We start from the raw sequence: 13,845 nt of genomic DNA on the forward strand, positions 1-13,845 counted from the left end.
CCAGTTAGCTTGCTAGGTTCCTAATGCTGCTCCTTCATACACCATGACCCTTCTTGCTGGAGCTTGGCCTAGCTCCACAAATGGTTTAGCAGGAAACTGTCCTTTCTTAACAGTCCCCAAGTTAAAGTTACTGTCTCCAAATCAGGATAGTATCTTAACTTCACAATGCATACGATAGAAGGTGTATGTATATTTTTAAAAAATTTAATTGTATTCCAGCTAAGAGCACTTGGTAAGTAAACCAAGTAATAAAGACAAGGTAAAGCTGTACAGCGTGTGTGTAAGAATATGTGCACAGATGCAGAATTTGCTCTTCAGTAGATACCAGTAAAGCATCAAAGGAAGAGGCTGTTTATCAAACAGACAGCCTGCCATCCAGTAAGTTGACCAAGCAGTGTCTGATGTTGGACATTTTGTCATGTGCCTGACTACTGCATTGCTGAAATAAACCAGTTGTTTCAGTGGTGCTGTGTTCACATTGTAATTGTGAAAGGTAAAAGAATTACCTGCTCTTACTATTACAATTTTGCATTTTTCTTGGCTGTAGATATAACGATGTGGTTTTTTCCAAGGTGGTCCAAGAGGAAATCGCAATTCCTTCAAGTTTTGTGAAGCTGAGTTATCTCAGTAGTCGGACACCAGGGTATAAAACTTTGCTGCGCATTATTTTGACACACACAACCATCCCTTCTGGAATGGCAAAAGTCCATCTCATAGTTGCTGTTGAAGGACGTCTGCTTCAGAAATGGTTTCCTGCTGCAGCCAATTTGGTGTATACATTTGCCTGGAATAAGACAGATATATATGGACAGAAGGTTTCTGGTCTGGCTGAGGCAATGGGTATGTAGAATCATCTTGATGTAAGCAGAAGCATTCACATACATCAAGCCAGGAAAATATGGCAAATAAATTTTGTTGCTGCTCCTACATTCTTTTAAATCAAATGCCTCTTTAGCTAAAGTCACTGAAGTGACTTGTATGATTTCCCAAAAACATTTATTTTCTTGTTCTTCCAATGTCATCTTTCTAATTTAATCAATTTGAAAATTCCCTTTTCCCTCAGAGAATGGTTGTGTACTAACAGCATTATATTCAGCTGTCTCTGTTTTTGAATGTTACTTTGAATATGACCTTTGGTGTGTCATTGTTTCTGTCATTTTTTGGCTGTGACATTTAAAATGTCATTTCCGCTTAGGGTTTGCAAAATTCTAACTTTTGGGCATCCTTTCTTACTACATTTCATGTCTCTTAACAGTTAAAACTAATTGATTTGTTGTTTAAAGATGTTTATCCAAAAATCATTGTGTCTGATAGGCTTTGTTCAGCAAGCAGCACAGGCTATTATGAGAATTGCTATAGAAGTGCTGTCTGTGCAAACACGTTTTATTTAGCCAGCATTTTTTTCATTAATTTCATTATTTGTTTTTTTTAAGGGCTTTCTATTTTTTAATTTAATTTGATGTTATCTTGTTCAATGGACTAATAGATGCTTTGTATTAGAATTACTTACTTTACAAGCAAAGCTTAGTATTGTGAATCACAACCCCATTCACTTCTGTAGCAGTTCTGTTTGCTTTTTATGTCAGGGCAATTATAACCAGAAGCACTGGGAGATCAGGCTGTAAGGCAAGAGTAGCAGGGGTGACAGAGCTGTGTTCCTTCACAAGGAATATGCTTCATTCCATGTATGAAAATGCTGTTCTGAGGGGCAGCCAGGAGCTTTCTTCAGGATCTGTTGTGTTGTCCATGTAGGCAGAGTGCCTGCAGAGTGGCCTGGGCAGAGCCCAAAGGTGCCAGCCAGGATCTGCAGCTCCCGGGGCCTCTGGTGTTACTGTGTGCACCAGACAGGTGTTCTGGGAGGCACCTCTGGGGAGGCAATGGGGAAAAGGAAGATTGTAGCATTTTCCTTTCCATCTCTTCCCTGAAAGTACTGCAGGCATAGACTGACAGGGATGTCCATGATGGGTTATGAGACCGAACTGTGGAATATGATTACATAATGCAATACACAAAGGACGAGGTCAGACAAAGCTTTTCCCAGAACTGTGTTCCTGCTGTCTCCTTGAACACACACAACATGGGCTGCTGCCTACAGGGACATTCCCACATTCTCTCCTTACCCATGGGCCACCACTCACATGCATTTGATCATGAAATGAGCCAAATCAAGAGCAAATTCAGCTGAAAACTGAAGCAACCAAGGAATAAGCGATACATTTTTGGCTTCATTAGTTTCCTGATCTGCTATGAATGCTCATGCAGAAGCTCAGGTCTTCTTATTCCAGCTGTAGCTCACACATTGCATTGGCCTAAAGGAGTCCAACCTCCAGCCTTGGGTGCAAGGTCTCCAGAACTGCTGCATCTTCTCTCCTATCTGAAACTGATCTTCCAGTTCTGGCTCACATCTCCAGAATAGTGGGCAACTTTTTGCTGGGGTCAGTCAGGTGCTGGCACTGACACCGAGATTCTGAACACCCCAGTGTGGTGTGTGGCAAGGAGCAGCAGTGCCCTTCTCAGCCGCTTGAGATGCAGGAGGCCCTGTGAGGGAGTAGATCCAGCCTTGACCCATTGCTGATGTTTGTTTGTTTTTTCAGTGAGGGAAGGTATCAAGTGAGTTGTTGACATATTTGTGCAAATCTAGAAATAATAAAATATTCCAGCTTTCCCTTTGGCACTCCCATGGATGATCAGGCAGGGCCAGGTGGGTCACAGGTGCCACCTGGGGCTTTCCTCAGCTTGGCTATGTGTGTCCTGTGTCCAGAGGCTGTCACTGTCTCATGTTTGAGAGGGAACAGTTGACTATGCTGCTCCCACTGCATCATTTAAGAGTCCTGTAATGATGATGAAGTCCAGTACATATCCAGACTTTAAAACATTTTAATTCAAATACACAGCATCTCATTAAAGGATACTGTAGTTAGTTTTTCAAATTAGGAACAGATGAGCTTCATGTGTTTAAATATGAATAAAGCTTACACAATAGCACTGGATAACAACATTTAAATAATTTAATTGGTGCTTCATTTTTTTTATTTTCCTTAAAAGTTTAGGTTAATTTTTGCTGCTTTCAAAATAGGAGCAAAAATCTTGATATTTTAAGTGCATTACTAGCATGCTTTGTTAGATTCCAATAAAGCTTTATTTAAATTGACACACTGGTTACTCAGAGACCTTTATCTGCATCCATTATATGAATTTTTGTCAAAATAATTTCTTCTGCCAGTATATTACCAATATTTAATAATGCATTCTGTTTGGTATTCATTTTAATTAAATTAGATTGGAGCAGGTTGAAGTCCTGGAACTCAGGACTATAACCATCTGGTTTTGGTTTTCTAAATACTATAAACATCTATATTTTTCTTCAGGGTTATTGACAGCACTGATCACATAACCAGTTACAGAAAACAAGACTTTCTGAGCATATTTCCACATGCAAATGGTTCTGTTTAATCTTGTTGGAGAAATGTTTGCTGGCATGTGTCCAGTCCCCAAGCTCCTCACAAGAGGCCATTTTCTTGGAGTAACAGCTGAGATGACAAAGCAGCATTTTTTTGTTCTGAATAAATCAGCATCATGTGGATGTTGACACAAAAGCTTGGTGGTGGAGTCTATGTCCCCTTGTAATCTAATACAAGAGAAGGATTTCAGTCAATTACTCAATAAATGCTCCTGTGTAACTCCATACAGATTCCTGCAAGCCCCTACATCCCACGCAGCAGCACTGAGGGGTCTGCAAGGATGGACCCTCTTGGGGGTGGGCATAAATGAGCTCTCCAACAGCCCTACCTGGTGCTGTGGTTGATTGTTCAAAGAAAGTGGATGCAGATAAGTACAAATATTTCAGGGGAGGTTGAAATAGAGTTTACTGTTCTGCTTAATTCTTACCTGGTTTTTGGCAACAGCCCTTAAGCTGTATGTCTGGCACTGATTATTCTTCTCAATAGCTGCATGAAAATAATTGGATTTTGATACGGATGGTCAGTAGATCTTTTGAAATCTATTTTGAGACTGCAAGGAGCAGGACTTGCTGGCTCTTAAAGTCTAAAACCATAGTCGCTAAAGTTCACATTCATACAATGAAATCTCAGTCACCACAAAAAAGTGCTATAAATTAATTGGATCAGAAAGTAACACCCCACAATGAGGGTAAGCTGACAGATTTTAATTTCACTTACAAAATTACATTTCTCAAAACCTGCACCTAACAAAATACGATTATACCAGTATTATGCTTTGCCTTGATCATTTTGCATGCAAAATGACTGATGGGAAGTTTTCATGAGTATAACACCAGGACTTCCAGTTAGATGGATTGAGAAACCCTGCTTTAAATCACACAGATATTTCTTTTGGGAGCACAGAGCATAGGTGTCTTTGATAAATAAGGGTAAATTTGCATAGAAACTTGGTTGTAGACACACATAAAGTGAGTGTGTGTCCATATGTCTCTTGTTGATGAGAGGGGACAAAAAGACATCTATGCACAGTAGCTGTGAGAGCAGGAAACAGTGAACTTCTAAGAAAGGGGATGATAACCTCTGGAGAGTATTTGGCAGCTCAGAAACATCACCTGTAGGCAGGGAATACTGAGGCTTTACGGAGTTAGCTCCAGCCTTGGTAAAGATGCACCAGCAGATCCATGAGCATGGATTCCAGGTGCTGTAAATTGTTATGCCTCCCTTGCCCAGCTCTCAGCACGCTCCCTCCCAGCATCTGATACCTGTCCTGTGGGTCCCTAACAGGTCACTGAGCAAGGCTGAGGGGCTGTGTTAGAGGGCACACACAGCTGACCCAGGATTGAACGCGTTAAGCGCATGACTGGAGGAAAGATGTTAATGTGTAGGTGGGAAATCTGAGGTTGCTTCATAGGAAAAATCTGCCTTTTTTTCTTCTCTCTGCATTAACACCTAGAAAATAGTGTGCTCAGTTACTGAACCCTTCTGACTCATCCCAGCACAGGATGTGGCTGTTCTGGAAATTCTGTGCCCTTTCTTGGGCACTCAGCTCAGGGTGGTACCCAGAAGCTTTGCTGGTGTTGGTTGTAAGAGCTCCTGTAACAGAAGAATTGCACAAAGTGGCTGCTGGACCCTCAAACTGAAACCTGTAATGTTTGAAACATACAGTATTTACAGTGCTTAAGGAGATGTGGTTTTTACAAGTCAGAGTTTAGCTGCAAAAGCAGCTTCTTTCTGCTAAAATGGTGAAGCAGCTCTAGAGCTGTTACTGTAAGGAACAGCTTTCAGTTTGCCATAAAACATTTATCTTACAAATATTCCCTATTAGAGCTGGTCAAAATATTTTGATTGTATATCATAATGGAATTTAGGTGGTATTTAAATTATGTATGGTTTAAGTAAAATATATCTAAAGTTGTTACATAGAAAAAGTGGAAAGAAACTATTAAAAATGTTTAATTTTTTTTAATTTTGTATCTTAAAATATTTTTTTAAACATTGTTGAACTATTTCAATATTTCCTAGGTCACATTATGGAATTTGGTGTCAAAAAATACTCTTCCCTTATGAATGAGTTTCACTGAAATCTAGTAAACTTAGAGATAAATAATTTTTGAAAGGTTGGTATATTAGAGATATCAAAAATTTTGAAGTTTTGTTTTGTTTTATGGAAGTACTAAAGGAAAAGGTTTTTAATTAATTTGAGTTCCCAAAACCCACCATCCTTAGGGAAATTCAAGATTTGTCATCAGATATTTTGGTAATGTGCAAGCCTATTGAGATAAATGTGTAACTCTAGAAATGTTCAGCTTGTCAATCCGTTTCTGCCTAACTATAATTTTTACAGTCAGCAAACAAATAAAAACCAATTTGTTTTAGCATGGATTCTTTTCTATTTAAGTTGTTATTCAGGTAATTAGAAAAAAATGCAATAAACAATCAAGTCAGGAGTCATTGGAAGAGATTTATAATCTTATTAAATCCATAACTGATACCACAGACAATCTTCTGCTTTGAAGCAGTAGTAACTATAGCTGTAATAACATACTAATCTCTTAAAACCCTTTTTTCAAAGAATACCATACAACAATAGCGATCAGGCAGAGGAAAATTAGTGGCATCATTACTTGACAGATGAATATCAAAACCTAGAATGAAAAACTGCCTAGCAGTTCACAGAGAAAAAGGTAGACTGAGAGATGTTTAATTATTTGTTTGCAGTGTCAGTGGGATATGAATATGAAACATGTCCTGATTTTATTCTGTGGGAGAAGAGAACCGTAATCCTTCAAGGCTTTGAAATGGATGCTTCAAATCTGGGTGGCTGGTCTATAAACAAACACCATGTATTAAATCCACAAAGTGGTAAGTCGCTCCTTTATTTACTGCCCACGCTGAAGGAGAATACAAATTTTAAAGGAATTAATTGTTCAGATTTTAAGTGTTACACTTCCTAATGTGTAATCCTCTGTGAATGTGCACCCTCATTTATTGAGAGCTGAACTGTAAATGCCATCTGAAAGAATATTTTTAATGTTCTGACTCCTGGGGTTTAGACGTTAATATCACCAACTCTTGCGATCGCTAACACATTGTGGTCATTCAAACGGGAAAAGGGCAAATTAATTTGGGTTCATTCTTGCACAGCTGGTATAGAAGTGCCACATTTCGGGTCAGCCTGTAGTGTGTTACATTCTCAGTGAAGTGTCTACACCCCTAATTCATCCTATGACTGCCATCATTTTGTAGCAACACAGCCCCAGGCAGACAAGCCCTGTGTTATCACAGACCAGTGATGATGATCACTTCCAAACCCACACTGCCAGTCCGGTGTGCAGCAGCTTTTATGGCTGCCCACTCTGTGGAGAAGCACAGTAAGTCACTCCTCAGTACAAGCAATCCAAGACATTTTGAAGCATTAATAAAAAAACTGTGTCATAACATTAACCTGGCAGAAATATTCTTCAAGCATAGAGGCTTGAATATTTTTTCCCCTTTGCATTTTCCCAGTTTTATACCTGGGGAGGTTTCTTTTCCTCCATGAATCTCTATGATCAGGAAGTAGTGGGACTAAATTATTAAAACAATACTAGTAGATAAATTATGGTAACTATATATGGTTTTGCCAATAAACAGATATCTCATTGCCCAGAAGAGAAACTTGGGGTCAGATTTTAATACTTAGAAGTCAACAGAGTATTGGATTCAGTAAAGTTCTCTCAATTTGCTCCAGCTGAGAGTCAGTCCAATAAAATCTATTTCCATCTGCAAACTTCAGTTGATGAAGATTCATGCACAGATGTATGGCTCTCAAATTTTACAAGTTCTGTTGCTGAATGCGCAGCTACAGTATAAATATTCCAAATACAAAAGGTCAGATTTAGTTTGTAAATTATTTGGATTTCTGTTTTGATTTAAAATAGTTTGACATTTTAAACAGCAGTTCTTTCATTCCCTGTCTTATTTGTTTGTATAGATTGTCCATTTTAAATGCCAGCTATTGACATTTAACAAAGAGAAATCTGACCTCAGTCAGCTGAGCCCCAACTGTGAGTCTCATAGTCTGCTCCTTAGTGCCAATTTACCACTTGCATAGCTAATTTCAAGACTAAATTGCTGGCAGTAACTCCTATTTATACAACTACCTGATAGCTGCAGTAGCTGCTACTACAGTTCACCCCATAGGCACTAACATGTTCTGAGATTTTGTAAAGTACACAATTGTAATCCAAGCAGGGCTAAACCATTGCTCTCCTGAGCACAAGGTATGTGGTGACAAATTGCTTCCTGTCTCCATCTCAGCTGTGTGGCTCAGAATGCCAGAGGGCACTGACCTGTCAGCCTCAAGCCACCTCCTCTCAAATCGGCTGTGCCGTGCCCACTGCATGGATGGGGAATGTGCAGCTTCTCACACCTGCTCCTCTTCCTCACGTGTTCCTGCTCTGCTGGCCATGATCATGGCTGAAGTCAGGGAAAGCTGCCAAACGTCTCTACCCATCACTTGAAGAGACACAGGAGGGAAAGAGAGAGCATCGACACATCTGATTTGAAATCCAGGGTCTCTTCTGTTTGCAGTTGGCATGTCAGAGCATCTCCAGCGAGGTGACAAAGCCCAGGCTCAGGGATGTGTCAGGGGTTCCTCAGGACTGTTTCAGGCTTTGAGCACCCATACCTGGCTCGTGTACAACTAGAAAAGCAGCTAAGGGCAGAAAAACAATTACTATAACAAAGCTGGTGCACACTTACCAGAGCAGCCTGTAGGTTCATATTAAAGCAACAAAACAAAATAATGAACAGTGGTAACCAAAAAGATAACAAGTGTGCTTCTGGTCTTACCTAGAAACAAGTGAACTGCGCTTCTATTTCAGATATATAAAGTGGGCTTTAATTAAGAATAAGAATATGATTCAAACTAGAATTATGTATTTCAGACTTAATCTCCATGCCACCATGACTGATATGAAAAGCACTGAGTAGCCTTCTTGAGTATGAATATATTAAGATTTTTCACTTTTTAATTAAAGCATCTCCTCTGTATGTATGAAGAACTGCTCTTTTTAGAAGGATAAAAGTTTTATGATTTTGAAACACTGCCACTGCATTAACTACAGAAACATCATTGGAATATAACATTCTCTACTGCAAATTGCAATTTTATTTTCAAACTAAAACTAGAAGCACTTTGCTTGATTTACTAGTCCTGAAGAGCTTATATCTAACTTCAGCCGCTAAGCCTGGTCACCCAGCAGGTCTGCTACTGTGCATGACATTCCTCATGCTCAGAGCCAGGGTAGATATTCTTCTTTCCCACCCTATGAAGGTTGCTCATTTTAGAGAGGTTACAAAATAAACTGAGAAGCAAGAAATAGATGCAGTTTTACAGACTTGCAATTCATAGTAATGTGGAGGTACATGTATTGACATGCAGAAACCTTAGCAAGTGAAAACTGTGTTCTACTGCCAGATGGATTTACAAAAAGAAAAAAAAAAAATGCCCAATTGCAGCAGAACTAATGTGAAATAACAAACATTGTTCCAATGTGGCTGTCACTGAAAACTCAGGTTTTTTAAATGCATGCAGTTTTGCATCAGTCTGTCTGTTAGATTAACAAAGGCTCACATCCTGTTCTCAACTACACTCGACTGCTCTTTTCCCACCTTTTTTTCCTCACAAGTTTGGAGGTTTGATCATGTCTAATTTGTGACATGATTAGAGTTTAATGTTTTCTGGTACAAAGGTTTTTGTCAGTTTGGAAGATCATCAGGGCATTTCTCATAATCAAGAAGAGAACAGATACCATAAATATTAGTTCCTACACTGAGGTCTTTTAAAGACACCTGTATCTCATGAATACAAATGAATGTGCTATTAATCAATTTTTCAGGTTGTTATTTGAATTAATTTTTTTTTTCTGATGGGCAAGTGCACTGATTCCGTTTTTATTTATCTGGGGCAAGGAGGAGTAGTTTTAGAGGGACTTTATGCTTTAAGGTAATTTCAACCCCAGTGCAACAGAGCATTAATCAACTAAATTTAAAGCAGCAGCTTGAAAGCCTGATATTAAGCACACACTTATATTTATTGACAGCAAAACATATTCTCCAGAGCCCTAATTATTTACTGGCATTTTAAGAGGATGTTGAAAGATTACCTTAACATTGTAATTTCAGACAAAGGGCAGCATCTTCATTTCACAGTATTTTTCTCCACTGCATAAGAGAGAATATTACCATTTATTTTACAGGCATATTTCCAGGATGCTTTTTTTTTTAAGACATCATTCAGACAAATCTATGCATTATGTCCTCTATTGCTCATAAATACTTATTTTCTTTAAAATATAATTCCTTCAAAATAGCTGTGGTAACATTCAGTAATTACCAAGGTGAATTTTATCTTCACATTTACCTGAAAGTCACAAAAAACATTTTAAACAAAAGTTCATAGAGTCAATACATAAATACATTTGCTCTACTTTGGGAAAACTCAGACATGTCTCAACATGTACTTCCTGCAGTGTCTAGAATATTCTCATTTCCCAGCATGAGTCCTCCAGAAAGTAAATTCCCTTGTGTTTGTTCCTTTAATAGTGCCAATTTTCTGATGAAGTACTGGGCCCTTTCAAGGGAAATAAGAAAATTCGGACTAGGATCTAAAAGTGTACCTATCTTCTGTTTGCAGTAGCCAAATTCTTGCAATAATATGTCATTTCAAAGATACTTTTTAAATATATTACCACATTATTACCTAAAATAAACACTGTAGCTGTCAACTTGAGAAAATACATCTTTGTACTAGTTCTGGTATCACCAACCTAGTTGAGACTTTGTATAAGGTATGCTGCAGAGCATTACTAGAATACACTGTTTCAGCCTTTATGGCAGAAGGTGGGCTGTTATTGCTGGGAAGATGTTCGCTGGTGCCTCACAATTGCTCCTTGACTCTTGGTTTTGCTGCACTTGGCACCATTTTCATACACCGTGAAGTACTCACAGTTGAATTTGAATATTGATTTTGTACTGCCACGCGGTGCTCTTTTGTGAAAAATGCATAGTGGTCCTGCTATTAATCTCCTTTAATTAAATATTCAAACTGCCTAAGAAATGCTTCTGCTACCTAATAAAAATTTATGAATAAAATGAATATTAAAGCAGTAATCCCCAAGAAATCAGATAGCACTGCAATTAGCAGTCAATTTGTTAGAGCATTAGCCAACGATGAGTTCTCCTCCTGATGTTGGCTTTAAAATAGCCGCTAGCCACCGATGAACAAAATCATGACAGTGGAACTTGGGATGATCAAAATTGAAAAAGATTAGTGGAACCCTGTATCAGTCTAAAATATCAGATGGTTTTTGCTATTTTGGTAATCTGATTTTCTAGAGGATTTTGTAATCCAAAACTGCAGAACAGTTTAAATGTCATACATTTGCTTATTTTGTCTCTGTTTGCTTCCCTTCCCTTCCTTTAGGAATTGTGCACAAAGGAAATGGGGAAAACATGTTCATTTCCCAGCAGCCTCCAGTCATCTCCACTGTGATGGGCAATGGACACCAGAGGAGTGTCTCTTGCTCCAACTGCAATGGGCTTGCCCTCAACAGCAAACTCTTTGCCCCAGTTGCACTCGCTTCTGGGCCTGATGGAAGTGTCTATATTGGGGACTTCAATTATGTCAGACGTATCTTTCCCTCTGGAAATACAATTGGCATATTAGAATTAAGGTAAAAAAATAATTGGCTTTCTCTGAATAGTGTGCATAATCCTGGCTGTGATATGCCTGTGAAAACTAGGGTGAGCTTTTATCCCTTGGGACTTGATGAAAAACCCGCATGTGGTTACTCTGTGGTCACGTTTGTCATCAGCTGTCAAACCAACTTCCCAGAAACCTTACTTATAGTCATCAGTTTAACAGGATGTTTTAAGTGGCCTTTAGAACAGGCCTTGTATAATGAACTTCTGCAAATTGCAGAATTAATAAAGCTGATTTTTCTTTCTGTGAGGTTTTCCATGCATTTTCTCCAAAAGTAGAATATACTATGATGCATATTTTTGAAAAAAGCTGCATAATTCCACAGCAAACATGCAGAGAATCATGTCAAGTCACAACACTAGGCCTATAGACTTACCATATTTACCAGTTAATACTATTACACTGTTCCTCATGCAGCAGAGGATGTGGCTCAGTTTAAGCAGACAGGGGCATCACAGATGTGTGAGAGGCTGAGCCTGGGCTGTCCTGACTCTCCTGTTATTACCACCCCAACTTCCCATTCCCTTTGAGGGACACAGGGGAAGGCAGGAAAGATTTTGGACATTAATACATGAAATTTCTCTTATTCAACATCCATCTAGCTAACATTGCTGGTGATTATTCTGTGTGCTGATTGTTCAGAATTAACTTGGCAGTGTGTGGACATTGCAAAGGAAATAGTTCGAGAGAAAGAAATACCAAGTAAGAGGATAAACAATGTTTTTAATTAGTGGGATACAGGTCTATGAGCAGTCAGGTAAAGAGCACAGTTATGTTGAGGACTAACATTTCTTTTTCTTTCCTTCTAAACCTCAACTAATCTGCCTTTCCAGGAATAGAGACACAAGACACAGGTAAGTAAAATGTAATAACTGGTATGTGAACCACGTTTGAGGAGACAGTCTTACAAAAGTCCTTTTAGAAGTCTGGATATAGAGAAACACTCTGAATTTAATAAATATAAATGGTAATAAATACAAATGTTAATCCAATTCACCTTTTCTTATAGTACAGAAAGTTTACAGATTTGTTCCCGTTGAAGGAGTAAAGTCTCCCTCTAAAAATCAGTTTGCGGATCACCAAGAAGAGATGGAGAGTTTAAAACCTGAACACAGTGTACATTTCATAGCTGTCATACCTGTTTCACATGGTGTTTGACTGATCACAGATATAGCCATCCAAGGAAACAGTAGTTTTACAAAAATACAGTTTAAAAGGCTACAGAAACACATTGTACTTTAGTGCTTTAGAGGTTCCAGGATACCATGGGCTTTAAAACCTGCCAGTTATAGAGTGCATGGCAGAGCCCAGAACTGAAGATGCTGTGTCAAAGCTCATTTCTTGCTGCTCCTGTTAAAGACAAAGCAAGTGACTTTTCCCCTTTCCAGCTGGCATTTTAGCATTGCAATTTAGATTTCTTTAAAGGAATGAACATTGCACATTAGGCTTCTGTGACAGACGCTGAGGGAATTGGCTCCAACAATCCAGCTGCAGAAGTGATGTTGCATGCTAGAGAGAGACAGCAAGGCACTCTGTCTCCTTAGAAATAAACTTCTTAGTGTTCCAGTACTTAAATGAGATAAATAAACTGGCACTAGTACAAGATAAGACAGTAACTTCATGGCATAGTAGGGGGCAGAATGTGGACTGAACTGTGTTTACAGCATGAGGGTATGGGCTGGAATTGCTCACTTTAGTCACAGGACTGCTATTGAATATTATAAATTATTTACCAGATTATGTCACATCTCATATATTTTACAATTAAAACTTAAAAAGGAAGAATAATGTCTAGTTGGTAAGTGCAAGGTTCCATTTTCTAACGGAAGGGTTGTTTCCACTTGCTTTAAACTGACCAGTATCTTTTTAAACTAAATTTCTCTATAATGAATTCAAAACATAAAACAGCTTTTACACTTAGAGGTTTCTTTTGAAAGTAGATTTTTTCTTTTTAATACCTGTTCCCTAGTACTAGTTTCTTGAGATGAGCTTCAACCTTCATTAATTATGGCAATATTCAAGTACCCCAGCCCTATTATTTTCAATAGTAATATATCTGCCACTATTCTGTCCAAATGAATTTTGTAGAAAATTAGAGGAAATCAGTTAATGTAGTCTTTAAGGTGATATGAGAGTAGTCAACAATCCCACTGTGTGCCCTTCTCTTGAGGCTTTAAAGGTCATAGTCGTGGTGGAAATTTATAGAATGAATGCTCAAAGAAGCAGCAGGTAAAAGATGGCTCCAGACAGTCCAGGTAGGAAAAGGCTTCAAAATCCAGCTCCTCTACACAACTTTTAGCCTCCAAAAGAGTTCTTTTTACCACATAAAAATGACAATACTGTGTAAAAAGGGAGAGTTTGGCAACCAGTAAACAGAAAAAGCCACTGATCTTATTTTTGACTGTTTACTAACACCTTATCCTATTTGTTTTTCTCATCATCATAGTTTTAATAAGCTATAGCAAAGCTGTTTAACTGGTAAAAATGGGAACTAAACTTTGAGAAAAATACAAAGAAAAATTTAGTACAGAATAGTACTGAAAAGATTAATTTTAAAATCTAGTCTATTTCATATAGTTTTCAAAAAGCTAATTTAAATCAACTCGGATTAATGTCTGATTACAATCTTCTGCAGAA

At 38.3% G+C, this 13,845-nt stretch overlaps 1 protein-coding gene across 5 annotated transcripts in view; it reads left to right on the forward strand.

The window, feature by feature from the left end:
- TENM1 (teneurin transmembrane protein 1) overlaps positions 1–13,845 on the forward strand; it is a 234,956-nt gene that overhangs the window by 164,947 nt on the left and 56,164 nt on the right. For 4 of the 5 annotated variants that reach the window (XM_058847817.1, XM_058847819.1, XM_058847820.1 and 1 more), the window contains 4 exons: positions 573–840; positions 6,180–6,323; positions 10,930–11,179; positions 12,042–12,062. In XM_058847817.1, coding sequence (XP_058703800.1) covers positions 573–840; positions 6,180–6,323; positions 10,930–11,179; positions 12,042–12,062 — 683 coding nt within the window. The remainder of the gene's footprint in view (positions 1–572; positions 841–6,179; positions 6,324–10,929; positions 11,180–12,041; positions 12,063–13,845) is intronic. The other variant, XM_058847822.1, reaches the window with a different exon arrangement.

Source organism: Poecile atricapillus, chromosome 12 (assembly GCF_030490865.1).
Source record: "Poecile atricapillus isolate bPoeAtr1 chromosome 12, bPoeAtr1.hap1, whole genome shotgun sequence".
Lineage (NCBI taxonomy): Eukaryota > Metazoa > Chordata > Aves > Passeriformes > Paridae > Poecile > Poecile atricapillus.